At 44.2% G+C, this 21980-nt stretch overlaps 1 protein-coding gene across 1 annotated transcript; it reads left to right on the plus strand.

Moving 5' to 3' along the window:
* The first annotated feature begins 3026 nt into the window (after window positions 1–3026).
* Window positions 3027–20973, plus strand: LAYN (layilin). Its single transcript, XM_063095621.1, has 8 exons — window positions 3027–3111; window positions 3760–3783; window positions 6064–6361; window positions 10778–10935; window positions 15160–15192; window positions 15803–15886; window positions 18379–18478; window positions 20610–20973. Exons 1-8 carry the CDS (start codon window positions 3027–3029, stop codon window positions 20971–20973), a joined length of 1146 nt encoding a protein of 381 aa, XP_062951691.1.
* Window positions 20974–21980: the final 1007 nt, after the last annotated feature.

The raw sequence follows: 21980 nt of genomic DNA on the forward strand, positions 1-21980 counted from the left end.
ATTATTGTGTTTATTGCTTTCTTTGCTTCTTTGTTTATTTTTCAGCTCCCACATATAAGTGAGGACACATTATATTTCTCTTTCTGTGCCTGGCTTAACGTAATTTTCTCCAAGTTCATCCATGTTGCTGCAAATGGCAAAATTTCATTCTTTTTTATGGCTGAGTAGTATTCTATTGTGTATTATACCACATTTTCTTTATCCAGTCATCCATCAATGGACATTTTGGTTGGTTCCATATCTTGGCTATTGTAAATAGCACTGTGAGACGGAAAAGGAAAATTTCAAAGGTTATAAATTGGCAATTCCATCCCAGCACCATCAAGGATAAAAGGTACACTGTGAGGCTGATATATTTGTCTGTCAGACAGATCTCTATTGTGAAGGTAGACATAGCACACTATCAAAGACTAAACTTTTAAATAGTTTAGCTAATTCCCTTTGTTCTCATACTGTGCTCAACGAGAAATCTTCTCTTGCCCAGAGGGACAATATGTGCTCAACAAGCCAATGCAAACATCAGTTTACCTGACGTTTATATTTCTCAGTGCATAAATATGTTAGTCTCTTAGATTGGGTTTGAGCTTGTCAGACTAAAGTTTGGACCCTGGACCAACGACATTCTACCAAGAAAAATTCCACTTTGTGAACTTTCTTGGCAACCAGACTTTGCCTGGTAACACCTCCCTGCATTGCCAGGTGTAGTGGTTAGCTATCGCTGCAACAATGCTGAATAACAAAGGGGTCTAGAACAACATTTATTATTACTCACACATCTGCAGGTCAGCTGGAGATTTGGCCTATCTGGGCTTGGCCAAGCAGCTCTGCTTCAGGCTATGGCACCTAGGGCAGCTCTGCTTCTCACTGCAAGTCTGTTGATTGACTGAGGCAGCTCATGTACTACCCTCTTGAGGATATACATGGGCCAGTGGGATAGCTGAGGTATGTTTCTCTCAGAGAGTGGCAGAGAAGCAAAATAACAAACAAAAACACTTGAGGCCTTCTCTGGTCTGGCCTCAGAAACTTCTGGCTCATTCTGTTAACCAAACAAGTCAGTCACATGGCCGAACACAAAGACAAAGGGTGGGAAAATACCCTCTGCCCCTTTAGTAAGGGGAACTGCAAAATCATATGGTAAAGGATGTGGATAGCAAGACGTGTGAAAAATTGGAATCATTGCAATCTAACACATTCTGTTGACTGTATACGCTAACAAAGTCCATCTGGACCAAGGTCCAGGGTATCAAAAGGAGATCTGAAGACACAATTTAATTGTTTGGACAAAAGTAACAGCTTCTTTAAATTGTAGTAGATGTTGTAATATTAGAAATAAATCATTTTCAGTTGAAAATGGGCACATAAAGTGCCCACCAATCTGCACAATTACACATATTTGCCTTATCAAACCCTCACAAAACTCTTAAGGTAGTTCTATTAATGTTACAAAGAGTTAAATGAAACTTAAAAGAGTCAAAGGAACTTTGCCAAAGGCTACACAGATATTAAACGAAGAAAAGCAGGATTTGAAACAGTATTAGATGCCAAGTCAAATGCTTCTTTTCACCATAACAATTCTCTTTGACTGTTTTGATAACCAAGAATTTCTAGAAAGAGTGTGTGTTAGACGTGAGGTATTCTAATCAGGACATAGAGAAGAGCTGTAAAGATCAGTCCTCATCCTGCTGATGCAGATGATTTCTGTAGAAGAACTTCCCCATATTCTCAGCTGATACTGAAATAGATCCCACCCCACTCCCAGTCCCACCCACAGCCTTTATCTAGGCCTGTTTGTCTAGAATTGCATTGGCTCAAGGCCGTAGGAGCAGCTCTGCTTTCTTGACTGTTGTTGGCTGTAGTTTTGAAAAGCAGTAAGAGTAGGTAAGCAGAAGAAACCTGGAACCAAAATCCAGAAGTCCGTGCCCCAGATGGGGCTTCTGCTGTACATCAGAACAGCATGGTGTGGCAGAAAAAAACAAGGAAATCAGACCACCTTCTGCTACTCAGTACCTTAGCCTTTGGACAGGAGTCTATTTATTATTATTTTATTGTTTGAATTATTGAATTATTATTATTTTATTCTTTGAATTATTACTTGAAAACCTTTTGTTTACTATAAAAAGTCAATGTAAAACAGAACTATTGTGGGAGTTTAGAAGAGGGAGTACGTATTGAGGGCTAAGTTGGTTAGGAAAGATTTTCCAGAAGAAATAGGGTCATTCTTTACTAAAGGGGGGTCATCTCTCTTCTACCACCAGTCCGTCCCAAGCTGAACTCCATACCATCAGCCCCACCTCCTAACATGTGCCCTGCAAAAAACAATCTTTTCCTTGCTGAAATCTGGGACAGCCTTTGGCTTCTGGTGGAAGCCACTCTCTTCTCAGCCACCTTCTCTGGTCCGGGTATCCCATAACTTCCCTGGCCAGTGGCCACACTGCCTGCTTGAGCATTTGTTGTCTGCATGGACCATTCCTTTCTCACATATAGCCCTGAGCTCCTGTACTGCGGCCTCCTGAGCCACAGGTAAGTATGAGTGCCTTGCCTCTTTCTTGACCCACACTAGAGCTGGGTGAACTTGGCTATGGCCCCGGGGAGCAGAGGCGAAATGTGATCGTGTTTTTAGCCACTTCATCAGATTTCAGAGAAGCCAGACTGGGGTTTTCCTCCGCCCTGCGCCCTAGGCAAGCGCAGGATCTCCCTGGGAAACTCGGAGCGGGGCGGGAGCTGGCCTCTCTCTGCGGCTCGCTCCCCTCCCGCCAGCTGAGTGTCAGGCGCCGAGCACGCTGGAGGAGGCCGTCGGGGGCGGGCCAGCTGGCGGGGCTGCCCTGCCCTCCCCGCAGTGACGTCCCAGGGGGCGGAGGGGCGACCAACGGACTCCATGCTCTCCCCGCCTCCTCCCGGTGCCCGGTCCGTCGGTCCTCGGGAGATGCTGCTGCTGCCGCCGTTGCAGCTGTCGCGCCCGTCGCCGCCCGTCCGCCCGCTCCAGCGCCGCAGCGCCCGGATACCCGAGGGTGCATCCGAGTCGGGCGATGCAGCCGCGGCCGACGCTGCAGGCGGTGCTGCTGGCTGCGCTGCTGGCGGGGCTGCGGGGCGCGACGGGTCGCCTGCTGAGCGGTGAGTGCGCGCGCTGGGGCGGAGGCTGGTGCCGGGGTGGGCTCGGCTGATGCACCCATTGCACCCAACTGCTGCGGCCACTCTTCAGGGCCGCCGAGCCTCTTCTGTGGTCCTCCGCGGGGTGGGGGTGGGGGGCGCCCCCCGCAGCACCCCCGGGCTCAGCCGTCCGGACTCCCCTGCTTCCCGGGAACAATTGCCCGGCGTCTGAGACAAGCACCGGTTCTCGGGACCTCCCAGTCCTCTGCGTATCCCGGAACGCTCGAAGTCTGTTCCCGGCCCAGCGTTACGGGGCTGGGTTGGAGGGCGTGGGCTGGGTGGGGCAGCGGGCACTGCCCGCACGGATGCCCCTTCGGCCCGCTCCACTGAGCGCGGCGCGGTCGTCGCTGGGACCCCACGCGGGGTAGGCTCACCCACTAGCCCCCTCGGGGAGACAGCCCGGAGACGGCGGGATGGGGATTCCGGATCGGCGGTGCGGTGCGAACCCGACCTGTTCCTCCTGGTCACTTCTGGGGGCAGGACGGCTGGATCCAGCGCCTGGAACCAGAGCGCTTAGAGATCGGGAAAGAAGCCTAGTTAGCGCGGGACGAGCCCCGCCTGACTCCTGGCAATGACTCTCTCCACTTCCTTCCTCCTGTCGTGTCACTGCAGCCTCGGACCTGGACCTCAGAGGAGGTACAGTGCTCAGGCTTCTTGCCTCTTGCGTTTGTCCTGCGTGTCGGGAGGGGAATGCCCTGCACTTTCCTGTGGTCCCCTTCGCGAGCGCCGAAAGCTTGACCGAGAGGGACGGAGGAGAATGAAAAAACCTCCTGCACTCGGGCATCCCAGCTTGAGAAACTCATTTAAAGAATCTAAAGTTGGTTCAGGGTGGGCGCGGGGTGCGGGGCAGCAAAAGGGGACAGTGACCGAGTTGAGCTGCTTGGGTTAGGGTTGCACGGGCTCCGTCCTTGGTCGTGGGGGACAGAAGGCCCTCCCGCCCTTCCCCTTCCTGAAAAGGAGGAGAGAAAGACACTTCCTGAAGGCAGGGGAACCAGATGGGCCCTCGGGCCGCCTTCCAGCTCTGGCTCTCTCTAGCACTCACCCGCAGACTCGGGATGTGTAGCCGGGCTGGACCGTACAGGAAACTCGTCAAGGTGTTCTGTTTTCCCCTGACAACCCAGAATGGAAACGCGGGGGCTGCCAGTAAATTCGACTCCAGTTTATGTTACGCTGGCGGCCAGGTTGGGGGTGCTGGGGAGGAGGGGTCATTTGCTCTTCCTCTGCTGCCGGGTTTGGAGCCCAGCCTCCTGCCCAGCCAGAGTCTCTGGAACATCTCCTTGATCAAAGTATCCCGCTTTTGTGCCTTCCTGATTTGCCGGTGGACCAGTCCAGTTAGTTTTTCTATTTAGCAGCAGTAGCCAAAGACAGACAGGAAAAGAAAGAAGATGTAAAACTCTTATGATTTGTTGCTCATTGAGAATGTCTTTACCAACGTGGTGAGAGAAGAAATAAAAAAATAAGGATTCACAAGAGCCTCCTGGATCATTTGTATATGCTCTTTCCCATTTCGCACTAATAATGTAGTTAACTGTCTGTGGCCTTTTGCCCTGTATTCTGGACAGTATTGGGAATAATGAAAGCTATCTGGCTCCCGGTACAGCTGCAAAACAAGTCAGGAAAATGAAAACATTCCAGAAGGTCTGGGAAGAGGTTCCCAAACCAAAATCCTTTACCCCTCGCTCTGTGGCAGCAATTCACATCCACAGCCCACAATCTGGTTCTCATGTTGCTGGGGACTACGCTCCTTGTTGAGATGTGGTTTCCACTTTGCACATTTGGATCCAGAGACATATGCTGTGGTCCCCTGTGGACTAGGAACTGTCATTTGTTTCAGTATTTCCAGCACCTAGCACGGTGCCAGGCACAGAGTATAAATCAATTAAGTGCTGATTGAACAAAGGAATAAGGAGGCTAATGTTTCAACTGCAGCAAGGCTTCAGTTACCCAGACACAAGCTAGGGCTGTGTGTACTGGTGAACAATTTGTTATTTGCTCCTCAGTAGAATCCCATCCATTTGTCTGAGATGGTCTTCAGCCCTTCAGGTGTCAATCAGACGAAACGTGAGCCTGGGGTGGAGTGGGGAGCTGGCAGTATAGCTCAGTGGTCCTGGCATGACGTTGTAATTAGATCTGGGTTCTGACTCAGATAATGCTGCTAATAGCTGTGTGACCTTAGTCAAATTATTTAATTTCTCTGAGCCTCAGCTTTCTCATTTGTAAAATGAGCATAAACAACATCTGCATCAGGGGATTGTCATGAGGATTCAGTAAGAGAAAGCATGTATGTAAATGTAAAGCTCTTACCATGGTACATAGTAAGAGTTCAGTAAACCTTAGCTGTTATCTTGAGGTCAGGGGACTGATTCTCAGTAGCAGAAAACCTCATGGATCTGATGCTCTTAGCTTCTGCTTATACCAGAGACTGAGTGAATTCACACTCCTGCTGCCTAGGTAGAGGGTTCAAGGGGAGAGGGGCCCATGTCTGATTTTAGAATACCTCTCCTACCTGAAGGAACCACCAAACAGAGATACTCACTTTAAGCCACACTATCCCCTGAGACCTCCTAATGGCATCTAAGTGTTATTTGTGTGCCTTTAAGTGAAACCATAAGTCTTCATCTATTTCTCTTTTAAAGGATCAGGAATGCCTGTTTTTCAAGAATCTGTAATGGAACAAACAAAACACATCATCCCTACACAATATAGGCATCAGAGTTTAAATCACAGCATCTCTATGCTGGAAGGAGTATTGATTTCCTCTTAGAACCCTAACTGACATGATAACAGTCCACCGATGAGTAATCAGAATTCCTGCCCAGGAACAGCTTCATTCAAATACCTCCAAGCAGCCCTGCCCTGGTGTACTTTTAAGGACACTGAAACAGGTTCGCTTTTTTTTTTTTTTTTTTTCTCTAGGGCAGCCTATCTGCCGGGGAGGGACACAGAGGCCTTGTTATAAAGTCATTTACTTCCACGATGCTTCTCGAAGACTGAACTTTGAAGAAGCCAAAGAATCCTGCAGGAGGGACGGGGGCCAGCTAGTTAGCATCGAGTCTGAAGATGAACAGAGACTGATAGAAAAGTTCATTGAAAACCTCTTGGCATCTGATGGTGATTTCTGGATTGGGCTCAGGAGGCGTGAGGAGAAACAAAGTAATAGCACGGCCTGCCAGGACCTTTACGCTTGGACCGATGGCAGCACATCAAACTTTAGGTAAGTGTGTGGAACCCACAGCAGCTGACTCACTTGACATAACTCAGAAGAGGCAGGCTGGATCCACAGTGCCAGATCAGTGGGGAAGAGAAGACCCATCCAGGCAGAGCCCTGATGGGGAAGTAGCATCAGAACAGCTGCTGAGCAAAGCGATATGGTGAAAGTGGTGAACTCAGCCTTGATTTAGGCCCAGCTGATGTCCAAAGAGTTCTGTGTGGGTGGGTGCAGCCCAACAGCATTGTTTCAATCACACACAATGCTTGAAGTCAGTGGTTCTGGCTATCTGGCCTTTTAGACTAGAATGGTGTTGAGAGACTGAAGGTCGATTGAACTAAGACTCAGGATAGGACTTTAGGCCACAGAAATTGTGCTAGTGGACAAGAAATCAGATCCAAGATCTAACTCTGTGGATTGGCCAGGAATAGAGACTTCAGGAAGGCTGCAGTTTGTATGACCCTCCTGAACTCACAGCATCAAGACTCACCTGCCCCCCACCCTGGCACTGTGACGTTGCCAACATCCCTCCATCACAAACGCAGTGACATGGACACACATTTTTTAAAAAATCAAAATTAAGAGACAGACATAAGACTGAGAAACTGTTTGTAACCCATCTAACACAGAGTTAATATCTTTTTATGATAATGTTTTATTGACATATAAAATACCCAGGTTATGTGTCTATTCCTGTCAAAATGAATCATTACCCCTTTCAGGGCTCCAATGTCATCAACTTGTCACTGAGTGCCATGTTGGGCTCCTCAAGTGTTGGTGCTGTGTCAGAGACTTAGCATTGCTCGCTGTTGCTGGAAGGTTGAACATTTGGCAGTAGTAGTAGCTGGCTGGATCAGCCTTGGTGAGTGGGAGCCAATTTGTTGGGCTCATGCATAGCCTCCATCGTTGCTACCATGATGATTCTATTTGTGTATTTATGGCTCTAGCACTTGGGTGGCCAATAACAGGCTGGCTGGCATTTTGTCAATTTGTCTCCCTGGTTGTTTAGTGCCTATTCCATGGCAGATTCTCCCAGGTGGGCTTTAACATGTGATGGAAAGATTCTCATACTTCTTGCCCACTCCTGTATATCATTCACATCACTCCATCCAGGACCTCTTTATCCCCAGTCTTCCAGTTGATCAGCTGCCCTTGCTGTTTGCCTTACTCCTGAGCCCTCATATATTGTCACATCCTATAACTTCTGTTTCTATACAATGTGGTTAACTAGGTGCACCAACTAAAGCTCTGGCCACTGGGAGGATGTCCCTTACCACTATCTTTCGAGGCCACCTCGGAGTGGGGCTGAAGTGCAGCTGCTGTCCATTTTGGCTTGTATTCCCTTACTTAGCTGACCTATCCATGAACCAAGCTCAGGCTGCCCATATTAGCCAGTCATAAGGGGTTCCTCCATGCAATCATTGGTGTGGGCTAAAGGGAGGCTCCGGTATGACAGCAGTTAATGTCATGGCAGTCTGCTCTGCCTGTTCATACAGTGCCCTATGGTCCTGGATATACCTCTCTCATCTCACAGTAGATTGATTCTGGGCCTGACCAAACTGTGATTAGTTGTATCTGACACTAAGTAGCTCATGATGGGTGAGTTGTGCTGCGTGGTCCCTCAGTGCTCCTTGTCTAGTAACAAGCCAGAAGTTGTTTTTCAAAAGGTAACTAGTTCTCAGCTACAGATGGTATGGCCTTGCTCCAGAATCCTAGGGGTGTGCATTGTGATTGTCTCACTGGGGCTTGTCACAAATTTTATATGGTATTATTTTTCCACCACTGAAACCTCTAGTAATAGGATCTGCTGGATCATGTGGCCCAAGTGGCAAGTCTGCTCGCACATAGCCTACATCCACTTCAGAGTCCTTTTCTGCTCTGGATCCTACTCAAAGCTGGGTGTCTTTTGCATTACCTGGTATATAGGCCAGAGCAGTATTCTCAGGTGTGAAATACGCTGCCTCTAGGACCTAAAGAGGCCTATCAAGTACTATGCTTCCTTCTGCAAATTATGGAAAGAGTCAATAGCTTGTTCTTTGTTTTGAAAGGGATGTCTGGCATTCCCTATATCACTAGACACCTTCACATTTTAGTGGAGTGGTAGGCCCCTGAATCTTCGTAGGTTTTATCTCCAACCCTCTGGAGCACATGAGTCTTATTAGAGCCTCCAATGTACTAACCACTTCTTGCTTATCTGGTCCAATTAGCATGGTGTCAGCAATATAGAGGACCATGTGATTTTCTGCAAGATGTCTAGGAAGTCCAGGATTTTTCACACCATATTATGACAGAGGGTGGGGAAAATTAGTATAGCCTTGAAGCAAGAACATAAGTGTATACCATTGTCCATTCCAAATGAACACAGACTGTTTCAGATTCTCTTTCTGATACAGATGAAAGAGAATGTGTTCACCAGATGTGCATGCTAGGTACCCAAGAATATGTTATCCTGCTCCAGCAAAGATATCACATAAGGCACAGCAGCTACAATGGGGGCTTCTGCTTGGTTGAGTCTGTGGTACTCTAGTATCATCTTTCAGGATCTTCTTGGCTTTTGCAGGAGTCCGACTGGTGAATTAAATAGAGATATAATAGGTAACACCACCTCTGCATTCTCTAGGTCTTTAAGGGTGGCACTACTTTTTGCCATCTTCCTCTGTTTAAGATATTGTTGTTGATTTACTATCTTGGTGGGTGCAGTTTCAGAGGCTTCCATTTGGCTGTCTCCACTATGATAGCTCTTACTCCCTAGGCTAAGGAACCAATGTGAAACTATACCAACTTCCAAATGTGTCTATTCAATTCATATATTTGGAGACTGGGGAATAACCACAGCCTGGGTCCCACTGTGGGTTGGTCCTGGGCTAGACCTCTTTTTAATACATGGCCCCAATGTGCTCCCACTCTAATGGATAGCTTTGATGACACTTCAAGTCTGAGTATTAATGTTAACTTGCACCCTGTGTCTAACAGCTTTTGTAATATTTGGATATTCCCCCTTCTGCAGTATATGGTTACTCGAATAAGTGGCCATAGGTCCCTTTGGGGGAAGAACAAGAAATTATTACCATGTGCACCTGCCATGATGCCGCGGGGTCCTTCTTCCTGGGGACCTGGGCTCTCCCTCTGTCAGTGAGTTCTGAGTCTGAAAACTGGCTCAAGTCCAGTTTTCTGTGTGCCAGGAATAATATTCCGTCTATTTGTGAGATGAAATAACATAAAGCCATAAGGCCAGTAGGGAGGGGAAAAAGGGAAGTCAGGGTAAGAGGTCCACCAGGGTTGGAAAATGGGCTGGTGGTAGCTAATGAGGTGCAGAGCCCAGCCCCCATCAGGGCCCCCAGCTGTCCAGGCATAGTGTCCAAGGAGTGTTTGTTGCAAGCACAACTATTGTCCAGCAAATTCAACCCAGTCAGTGTAGCAAAAGATCTTCCTTTTGGTGGATGGCAACACAGAACTCAAGTGCTACCAGGAAACCTATCTCTTAGCTGGCTCCTTCCTGAGGAATGGCTCTGTGTCAGGCAGAGCAGCAGTGCCCAGCTGAATAGTCGGAGCATCAGGGCAAGATCTGAGCCCCAGAAGGAAACAGCTCAGGCGGGTAACCAGGCAGACTACAAAGCCTAACCCTGAGTCAATACATGGGGTGGGTGCTTGCAGATTTACAGTCACTGTGGGATCCAAGCCTTTAACTCAGCACCCACATAGCCAACTGGGTGGCAGCACCACTTAATTCCAAGTACCACTGGGCAGCAGAGCTAGGGCTGCTAATGCACTACTTTAGGGGGCTACAGAGATAAAGATAAGACATCTGGCAGTAGAGGCTGAGGGGCTCGTAAGCCTGATCAAGTAGAAACAACCTGAAAACTGAAAAAGACCAAATGGTCCTGCTCTTGTCCCCACCCCCTCACCTGCCCAGACAGCTTCTATATTTTTGAAATGTCTTCCTCAGACACTTGAACTGTCCTCTATGTCCCAGGGCTGGGAAGGTGGTTGTGGCCGTTGAAAAGCATGGGGGGATGGGAGCAAGGCAAGCTCTGGATGAGACGATCCATGCCTCCTCTCAGTGCAACCGATCTCTAAAAAAACAGAAACAAAACCCAATTATAAACAAGCAAGGAAGAAGTAAGATCACCCAGACTAGCCCTGCTAGCTGCCTTTGCTCTTAATTACTTTGCAGACATCATATGGTAATGTATTGCTGTCTGCAAAGAGGTTGTGGCAAATGTCAGATGATTGATTGTGATGTCCATATTAGAAAGCATGTGGTTCTGTTTATTGGCAGTACCTCAATTCTTCCCTCTCTCTGTGTATCAAGTTCTGTAACAGAATCTTAGTTCATGGCTCAGTGGCACTAGATGGGGAAAAAAAGCTCTAACATCTCGGGGTGTCCTCCAGTTGCCTCCACTGTTAATCCCTTTCCTACAGGAACTGGTATGTGGACGAGCCTTCCTGTGGCAGCGAGGTCTGCGTGGTCATGTACCATCAGCCATCAGCACCTGCCGGCATCGGGGGCCCCTACATGTTCCAGTGGAACGATGACCGCTGCAACATGAAGAACAATTTCATTTGCAAATATTCTGATGGTAATGAACCCTCTCCCAAGCTATGCAGATGAATTCTCAACCCCCTCTCTCATTTAATAAGCAGCAGCTAGTGCCATGAATTTGTTATATGGTCAACACGAAAACCTGTTGAAAATGCCAGACATGTTAAACTTCGGGCATTCTTATAAAGAGAAATGTAATGACACTTCTCACTGAGGATTAATTCCAGCAAAGGAAAGGTTATCAAATGCTAAGAGAAGGGATGAAAAAAAGAGAGGGTCTAATGTGTGTGTGATAAAGCAAGATTTATGAGAACTTCAGGAAATAAAAAGCCCTCTAAGTGGACAAGTGCAAAGTCTTATTCTTTCCATGTGTGAGGTTGGCTGCTGGAGCTTGTAATAAGCCGGCCATCACTCCTAAAACAAGTCTTCTAACAACCACGTGAGGTTATTTTGGGGGGCTTTAAGGAAACATCATAACTACCAGAGGAGGCAGAGATGATAAAGTATGGCAATTTCACCAGCAGCAGGCAGAGATCGCAGGCACTTTGATGAGCAGGTTTAAACTCCCCAGACCACCCTCTGTATACTCTTTGCAAATTCAACGTGCATTTGCTTCCAGGTCTGTAAGGGTTTTGAGCTGGCTATGAGCCTGCAGTCTCACTCTGCTGGGGTTTCCCAGACTCCTTCATTGTAACTGACGTAGATTAAACTTGAACTGATTCTTGATCTGTCCCTGAAGTTTCTCACCTTCCTGAAGCCAATTGCTTGGGCTCAGTTCTGCATTCTTTCCTGACAGGAGTCAAATAACTTGTTTGTTATATCCAGTTTGGGACTAAATAATTCCGTCATTTTGAAATTGTTTGGACTATGCTTTGGGGCAAACTTTTGCTACTAAAAGATGTTTTTCTCCCCTTTTCATCCCTCAGATGAATTCTTTCGTGTCCTGGCTCCCCTCCCCACCACACAGAGTTGTCTCAGGCAGGGAGATTGCAAAGACCTAGACTGGCCTAGCAGGTCACCTTTTTAGAGCAGTGAAATCAAGGCACTTGTTACAAACTGGCTACTCATCACTTTTGTTTATATTCTATAAGCTCTATGGTTTAAACTTTTATTCTTTAACATTTTTTGAAATGTAAAATTTTGAAATTTGCTTTAATATCCTTTTATTTTTGGACCTGGCACCTTTTAAAAAAAAAAAAAATGTATTCTTCATTACTTTTGCTATTGCCTATATTAGACTGACTCCTGGCAAGAAAAAGATGGCACACGCAAAGGGTTTAATTAGGAGAGTGTAATAAAAAGGATATTTGCTGAGGTGTAGGCAAAGAGCAAGAGATGGTGAAGTACCAGAGACTAGCTACAAAGGGAAGCTAGAGAAAGCTCAGAGTCATGGAAGAGGACCCACCCAACAGGAGCTGTAACCACAGAATGCAGATACTGTCACATCATGCTGATGTGGGAAGGGGGCATGGGAAATATTACCATAACCTCTCTCTCCTCCCCCCCTCTGATCTCCTTGCCTTTGCCTCCCATTGGCTAAGTCCAATCAGAGACCAAAGGACATGGGAGCCCCAGTGAAACAGTCCATAGAGATCAGCCTCCCAGGACACAGAGAAAGACAGAGAATGGATCCAACAAAGGGAGGTGGGCACATGGAGAAAAACCACCATATTGCTTTTATGTGGCCACCCATCCTCACGATAAGTTCATACCCCTTAGCATGCCGGTAAAGGGTTGACATGATCAGACCCTTGCCTAACTCTTCAGCCTCAATTCTCACCATGCTAACTCCTTCCCTATCCTATTTCAATACCTTTGCACCCAATGCAGTTCCCCAACAGCTCTTAATTTGCTGTTTCCTGTGCTTAGAACACCCATCTCCCTTTCCTAGTCGACTCATTCTCACCCTTCAGGTTCAAGTTAAACATCACCTTCTCTCATAGAAACTAGGTGCAACAGGTGATCCTGGATTGGATCTGGGACCATGATGATGATGGTGGTGACAGTGATGATGATGATGATGATTTTTTATAAAGAACATTATTGGGAGAATTGGCAGAATTTGAATAAGGTCTATAGATTAGATAATAGTATTATATCAATGTTAATTTCTTGGTTTTGATAGTCATACTGTGGTCATGTAAGAGAACACCCTTCCCTTTTGAAATATAGATTGAAGTGTTTAGGAATAAAGGGGCACCATGTCTGCAACTTACTCTCAAGAGAAAAGTTATGTATGTATTTATGCATATATACACACATATATGTGTATAGATACACAGATGGATGGACGGATGGATAGATAAAGAGAGACAGAATAATTAAGTCAACGAAATGTGGTAAAATGACAAGGTGAAGGATATATGAGAATTCTTTGTACTATTCTTGCAAATTTTCATAAATCAGTAATGATTTCAAAATAACTTAAAAAAATAACTTCCTTTGGAAACCCTTCCAGGGCCCTTCAGAACTAGGTTAGGTGTTCCTCCTATGAGGATCATAGCACCACACACACACACACAGTACTTTAACTACCTATGTACAGGTTTGTCCCCTTCATTACATAGTTGGCATGAAGTCTGGAAACGTACATGTTTAACCACTGATGGGCCATGGGAAGATCACACATGTGATTCCAACAGGATTGTACATCCATTCCATGACCCCAGAGTGGCAAGAGACTGGATGAATGACAGTATCTAAAACTAGTTTTCAGAACATAGCCATGTAGAGTAAGCAGCATGCTAGCCAGATCTAAGCACTTAATTACTTCTGGGGTATGCTAAAGGCACAGGCGTATTAAGGGAAAATCAGAGACAGATCATCTGAGGGATTGCAGGTGCATGTGCTGGGATTTGTGGAAATGCTGCATTGATGTGCTATGTTTACTGTGATTTTGCACAATAGAGTGAACTAGAGAGAGACAATACTATGAATAGATCATGTAATGTCATTGAATATAGTATGCATCTCAATGTAACATCACAAAATTAATATTAATTAATATTCTCCTCTATTTGCAGATTTTATTGCAATCCTGTAGAATATAAACTCCTTACAGGGCCAGAATTATTTCTCATTTGCTCTTGTATCTCCACTACCTCACACAGTTGTCTCCTTACTATTTTTGTCTGTCTCCTTGTTATTTTAATTTTTATTTGAATTTATTTGGTTGAAATCCCAGTTCAGCTACTTATTAGCTGTGAGATTTGGCAAATTCCTTAATCTCCCTTTATCTTGGTTTCCTCATATACAAATCCAGAGTAATAATAAGGCTACCTATGAGGCTGTTATCAGGATTAACTGAGTTTGTTTTATAAAATACTTAGGACAGTTTCATTCATACGGTAGGCACCATATAAGTGCTTTGGGTTTTTTTGTTTGTTTGTTTTGTTTTAATAAATAAATGGATTTGCATCACCTCTACATGCACACACTTGTGGGAAGATCATTAAAAAGTTTCTGTCCTTTCTGAATGAAACTTCAGAATAGGCTTGACATCCTGGCCTTAAGACTGTGATTTCTAAACTCTTGCCCATAAGGACCCTGTCCCTAGGAACCCCAGAGCATCTGATTAGCATAAGAGACTTGCTGCCAATACAAGAGGTACACTCCCAATCGAAAGCAAAAACATTTGATGTAGGTTGTCTGCAACCTGACTTTCCTGAGGCTCTTTGAAATATTTTTAAATAACTCAGAGTTCTAGACCCCCAGTCTGTGTCTTGAGGCTGGCCAGTGGTCTACTTAGCCCCTAAACTGCTTCCACTGCTTGGATATCAGTGTTTATTGCTTTCTAAAGCATCCCCAGTATGAATTGATAAAACATCTTGGATTGCTTTAAAATAATCCAGGCTGGGAGTGTCATGGGAGAGGAGTAAGGATTATTGTTCAAACTAGATTAGCTACACATTGATGAGTTGAAGCTGTGTGTGGTACATAGGGCTTCCTTATACCAGTCTTTCTACTTTTGTGCATATTTGGAAATCTCTTATATAAAAGTTTTAAAATACTTTCTAAAAAGTAAACTTTTAAAAAAGCACCAAAGTGAAGCTGGGGAAAGACTAGTCTTTGTGCAGAAGCAATTCCTTGGATTTACTGACCTAGTTTCTGGTATCTGGTAACAATAGCTAATCTGGTAACAATAAATAAAGTTTATTGGATGACTGAACAAGCAAATAAATGGATGCCATGCTCTAGCCAATTTAACTCAGATGGCATAAAAATTTGGTTATTATTTTTGTTTTTGTTTCTTTTGCTACAGAGAAACCAACAGCTCCTTCTACACGGCCTGGAGGTAAGCCAGTCGTTTGAGATTTGGTTAATTTGGGCTGTTTCTCAGCTCCCCTTCATAAGTTTAGAACCATGTGTCCTTTAGACTAGATTATTCAACAGAAGGACCCTGGTGTTAACTCAGACAATCTAGACAGGTATACTCCACACCCAGCCTTGATAACTAGTGCATCCATCTTACCCCCGAGTGTTGTCTATTTCTCTCAAAGTCAAAAAGCAACAGTTCCAAATTCAGTTTTGGATGTTACTTGTCATTATCAACAATATGAAAGGAATAATTTAATCTAATGAGGCAAGAAATGAGTCAAATTGGTAATTTATGGTCTTAGAAGTGAGTCATTGGCCCTTCCCCTTGGCACCTCAGTACTTTATGTCCACACTGGATGCTTATGAGTTGTTTCGGTACCTGATCCTTGGCAACAAGGGTCTCACCAAAAAGATGAAGACAAACCTCTAGGGTAGATAATTCAGTCTTTTACTTTTCTGTTTATAAATGGCACTGGTCAAATCGCTACTGTTTTTTTGCATCCAACTTTGAATGTAGAAGGACGTCAGAGAATACCTCGACAATGTGGCCTTTCTCCAAGTTCTCAAGTCCATGTGTCTCTCTCCAGGTGAATGGACAGAGCCAGCAACACCCATGCTTCCAGAAGAAACACAGGAAGAAGAGGCCAAAAAAACATTTAAAGAAAATAAAGGTATGTACAGCACTCTCCTGGGAAAAATAGGTAAAGGGATTCCTTTGCTCACAGATTACCCATGGGTGCAGTCCCTATTTGTTCTCTCCCACAGCTACTTAAAAATGGAGCTAGACAGGGCATCTGTGACTTTGCCAAAAAACTGTATTAAATGCTAAGTTTCATCAGTAAAATATGCAAAGGGAGCTATCCTATGACAATTAGGGAGATCAGACTAGACAGGGAGTGAAAAATCTGCATGAAGACAGAGCCTTCTGGGAACCACCCAGAAGTCTTGGGGGGTTGGGGTAGGTACTGAGAGAAGGGATGTAGAGAAATAAGAGCAGAAAGACCCAATTTGTGATGCATGATATGCGTGAATAATATTCATCTGCAAAACAGAGGAAATGGATGAAAACATTTTAAAAGTTAGATCATAAAAGGTAAAAGAAAATGGGGTGATAAACTGGAGTGCTAATGGACTTTCAACCGCACACCCTGAGTTTCAACAGGGAAATCTGGATTTTTGGCACTGGGCAACTTTAAAAAACACTTAACTCCTCTGTTTTCAGTTTAATCATTTACATAATGGAAGTAATGCTGTTTTTCTTACCTGCCTCAGAGCATTATTGTGTCCATAAAATGAAATAGGTTATTAGGGGCTAAGGGCTTCAGCCACACCCCCTGACATCTGCAATCAGCCCAGTTGCAACCAAACCACTGCTGGAAGCCCCCTGGTCTCCCCTGCAGGAATGAGGGGGGTGCCACAGGCCTCAACCATGCCCTCCCTCCTTCCTCCTTCTCCCACCCTATTTCCTTCTCTCCCCTTCTGCAACTGCTCCAGAACATCATCTTAGAAGTAAAAAAAATAATATTAATAAATAAATAAACTTTTAATAAAATGAAATAGGATATTGCAATACCACCATTCATTTCTGACACTAGCCACTATTGGTAGCATGGATCCCACAGCTTAAGGGCACAATCCACAAGACTGCCCTAGTTTCTTTCAGACGTCAGCTGCAAGTTTGGGGGTCCCCAGGCCACCCACATATCTGACCAATTGGCTATAAATCCAGGGGTGCCCATGACCCTCCTCAGGTTCAATAATTCAGTAGAACAATTCACAGAACTTAGGAAAACACTATACTTATGGTTACATTTTATTATACAGGATACAAATCAGGAAAAGCCAAATGAAGAGATGCATAGAGCGAAGTCTTGGGAAGGTTTCAAATGGGGAAATTTCATGTCCTGCCTCTGTGGAATTGGGATGTATCATCATCCTCAGGGCACAAGCATGTGTTTACCAACTGGGTAGCTCCACTGAGCTTTGGTGTCCAGAGCTTTTACTGGTGTTTCACGATGTAGGCGTGATTGATTTGATCATTGGCCATGTGGTAGAACTCAGTCTCCAGAGGAGGTGAGGCTAGTATCACCTGGCTCAAAGCCCCAACCCTATAACCACCTGGTCTGTCTTTCTGGGGTGGCTAGCCCCCATCCTGAGACATCTCCTTATGATAAACTCTGGTATGTTCTGAGGAGTCATGAATAACAAAGTCACTCCTGTTACTTGGGACATTCCAATGATTTAGAGCGTCCCTCCCAGGAACTAGGGACGAAGGTTAGTCAAACTCTTTACTAAGCAACAGATATAATGTGTGAAAATGCTTTGAAAACAGTTCAGAGTCCTGTGCAAAGGTGGGAGGCATTTCTATTGCCCACTGTTATGGTGGTATTTAAGGTGGGTTTGGGGGTTGGTTAGTTTGTGGATGGTTGCCAGGTTTGCAGGCTCACAGAAAGAAAAAGCAACAGCCTCTGGATGGTTAGGAATCTTGGATCAGTGGGAGTAGGAAGGGTATTAGTCTCCAATCCTTAATTCCTCCCAAATCCCCTTAAGGAAAACAACCCTGTTTCTAAGTCTTGAAGGACTAGAAAGTTCAGAAAAGCAGACCTCTGAGTGCCCTTCACAGTCACTTCTGGTGGAGCCAATAAATCCAGTTGCTCTTAGTCAGAAATGTTGGGAAGGTTTTACAGTCTAATTCATGTGCTTCATGTGACCTTCTCTTTCCTGGTAGTGACACTGAGACTCCTGGCTTGCTTCTTTTCCCTCACTCTCCTCCCTTCCTCTCGAGGAACACCTATGGCTGTCCTGAGAGGCCAAAGCATCAACACTGCCAAACAGCCCCTGCTTTGCTAAGGGAGAAGAAAGACAAGGAAAGAGGGAATCTCTTTTCTCTGAAAAGAAATTTTTTTTTCAATAGCAAAAGTGCCCTTCCAATATTTGCAAGGACCCAAAAATTGAAACGTTTTCATTATTACTTAGGGTAGTAAGACAGTCAGAAGATGCCCGCTAAATGAAACTAGAAGACTCTGCTAACTGGGCAACTATGCCTCTGTTTCCTTCTAGGAATGTGCTCTTTGGAATACTCTGTTTTGATTACGCCTTTTTAAGCCTGGTTTGAAGCACAGAAAGGATCACTGATGCTGATAATGTGCTTTTTTCTTTTCAGAAGCTTCCTTGAATCTTGCCTACATCCTAATTCCCAGCATTCCCCTTCTCCTCCTGGTGGTCATCACAGTTGCATGTTGGGTTTGGATCTGCAGAAGGAGGCAAGTCAAACCTTGTAAACCTTTGTGTCTTCCACACTCTTTGAGATGTGGACGTTGCCCTGGTTACTTCATTAAAAGCCAGGCAGCTACAAGGGAATCAACACTGCAGATTTGAGAGTCAATTCTCTGACAGACGCAGGGCATTCAGTACTCAGCATTTGTGCTTAGTTGTGATTAACAGAGTGATCGTACATTATTTTTTGTGTGTGGGAGATTTTAAATGATGTGAAGGGTAAACCTGTATTATTAACCTCCTGTGTATGCAAGAGTCACCCAGCAAAAGTGCCCCCTTGAGTGTATGGGCTCACTCTGGGAGTGTTTGTTGAGTGAGTGAAGGAATGAATCGTGAGCCACATGAAAAACGACCATTCCAAAGCATTCTGGTAAACATCTGAAACTAAACCACTCAATTCAAAATGAAAGAGCCAAATTCCTTTTAATTGACTTTAATTGAATACATAAGTGCAGATTATTACAAAATAGGTGCACTAGGTAGCCTAGACAACCTGTTTATGGTCAGGATCGTGTGCCTGCATTTTTTAGGTACCCAGAGCTCTTCTCAGTTACCTTTTTATTACCCATCATCATGGTACAATGTATACATAGAAGAAGGCTAGTGTTCCCATTTTATAACAGGAAGGCTAAGGACTGATTCAAGAGTTGACTCCTTTTGATGACCTATTTGAGATGATTAGTAAGATTCCAATGTAGAACCTATTTCATTTAATAATAGCTTCCTTGTGGGATTATTGCAAGGATTAAAGGATTAAAGCAATTAATACATGTAGAATAGGCATGCATATAGTAAGCACTCAAAATGTTAGCTATTATTATGATCATTTCTATTAGTGATTTCCTTTAAATCTAAAAATAGAACTCAGTTCAAAAAATTATAAATATATTTTCCAACTGCCTACTCTGCAGTTGGTTTTTTATTTCCCTTCCTATGCTATCTGTTTAGCATGCACTTCCATTATGAATGTAGGCAATAAACCAAAGTAGAATTACTCACCAAAATTTGAGAATTATGACTCTAAAGCTGGAGTCTGTCTATCCCAAGGGTTTTTAACTTTTTTTGTGCCACAGACCCCTCTAGCAGTCTGGTGTACCCTATGGACTCCTTCACAGAACAATATTTTTAAATGCATAAAATAAAATATATTGAGTTGCAAAGAAAGCAATTATACTGTTATATAATCTATCAAAATATTTTCGAAAGTGGAAATGTGATACAGTAATACATGTGCTTCTTTATTAATGCTTCTTTATTTAGTGATGGGTATAATTATAATAAAATAAAATACATTGAAGCAATTATACTATTATATAGTCTAGCAAAATATTTTCAAAAACCAATATGTGATACAACAATATATGTGCTTCTTTATTAATGTTTATTTAGTGATGGGCATAATTATAATTTTGAAGTAGAGATGAGTATAAAATATTTCAAGCTAAAAATTAATATATAAATTCACACACACACACAAAAACGGGGGGGGGGAGAAGATATAACAACCACAATTACTTGAAGTTGACACGACAAGCAAACAGAGGGGACATTCGTGGGGGGAGGGGGGAGGGAGGAGGGAGGGAGGTTTTGGTGATGGGGAGCAATAATCAGCCACAATGTATATTGACAAAATAAAATTTAAAAAAAATAAAAATAAAATATTTCAAGGCATCTATAATAACTGCAATGTGATGTGAAAATACCTATGATTTCTGTTGATGAGTAAGTCAAAGATATTATAAATTTTACTCTAGTTTATTGCCTACATTCATAATAGGAGGACATGCTAAATTTCACTTAGAGATAAGTCTTTTTAAATGTGATTTTTTTTCCCCCATCCTGTTCTATCCCTGGACCTGCTGGGGACTCTGGGGACCCCAGGATAATAACCCTGTCCTACATTCCAGCAGCAGTGAATGACAGATACACAATCATTTTGAACAAAACACTGCCCTGCTTTGTTTCCCCACACCCCAAAGCCTGGCCTGAAAGTTGTGCAGGTGAGAAGTGCAGCTTAATGAGAGCTCAGGATGACCTCCTCCTGCCTGATCAGGAAGCACAGGGATATTTTCAATCACCTGGTCTAAAAAACTCAGCCCTGGTTTTCTTTCCTCCTAGAAAACGGGAGCAGCCAGACCCTAGCACAAAGGAGCAACACACCATCTGGCCCTCTCCTCACCAAGGGAACAGCCCGGACCTAGAGGTTTACAATGTCATAAGAAAACAAAGTGAAGCTGACTTAGCTGAGACCCGGCCAGACCTGAAGAATATCTCATTCCGGGGGTGTTCGGGAGAAGCCACTCCTGATGACATGTCTTGTGACTATGACAACATGGCTGTGAACCCATCAGAAAGTGGGTTTGTGACTCTGGCAAGCGTGGAGAGTGGATTTGTGACCAATGACATTTATGAGTTCTCCCCTGACCGAGTAGGAAGGAGCAAAGAGTCTGGGTGGGTGGAAAATGAAATATATGGCTATTAGGATGCATGAAAAAACTTGAACTGATGGGCCGAGCCCGTGGCGCACTTGGTAGAGTGCTGCGCTGGGAGCGCGGCGACGCTCCCGCCGCGGGCCAGTGCCGGTCACGACAAAAAAAAAAAAAAAAACTTGAACTGATGAAAATGAGAAAGAAACAAAAAGCAAAATTCTCCTATTTTCTATATGGAAAATACTCAGAAGGTCTATGAAAATGCTCAAGTCAGGTCCTGTGGGTGGGCCTGGGATCCCCAGTAAACCCTGTTGGATCCCCAAGTTTTTGCTGTATCCTTTATCCCAGACTCCCACCCAGCTCAACCTTGTGAGAGAGCACCCTGCCCAAGGACTGGCACATAGTAAAGTCTCAATCAATGTCAGCTGACTGGTTATATTTGACTTTCAAGGGACAGTGCTTTAACTGGCAGGGATAAGGGTTGTGGCTGTGGAGCATGGAAAACCTACTTTTAGGCTTTGTTTTCCTTGCCTCTGTAAAGCAGCACATGTAATCACAAAGGGACAGAAAATACAGAATTTTTTCAAAGTTCACATATGGTGGCACCAGCTGGCCTGCACAGCAGCAATTCTCAAATCTGTTTTTTTCAAAGAATAAAATCAAATAAAAAGCAGGAAGCAGAATGGTCGTCAGTCTGTCTCTACAGCTCTTCCTCTGCATGTGGCCTCAGGGGACCTTTTTTCCTTTCTCCTGACATCCAAACTTGAAAATACTTTAGAAACTAAAAATGAACATTGAATCTTAGCTTCTAGGCTTATGTGTGCTCCCAGCCCTGATGATACACGTTGTTCTGTTCGTGTGTTTTTTTTTTTACTGCGGCATTGACATATTACTAATAATGATAATAATTCTACCTTTTGTTTTAGGGACGTATTTCAAATACTTTTGGTCTCAAATCCAGAGAAAAGTTTCTCAGCCTACATCTGTCATATATACTTTGAAGGTCTAAAAGCTATTATTTAAATCACCAGCAACCTCCATCAGCTTAATAACTTTATTT

This window comes from Cynocephalus volans, chromosome 4 (genome assembly GCF_027409185.1).
Source record: "Cynocephalus volans isolate mCynVol1 chromosome 4, mCynVol1.pri, whole genome shotgun sequence".
Classification (NCBI taxonomy): Eukaryota; Metazoa; Chordata; class Mammalia; order Dermoptera; family Cynocephalidae; genus Cynocephalus; species Cynocephalus volans.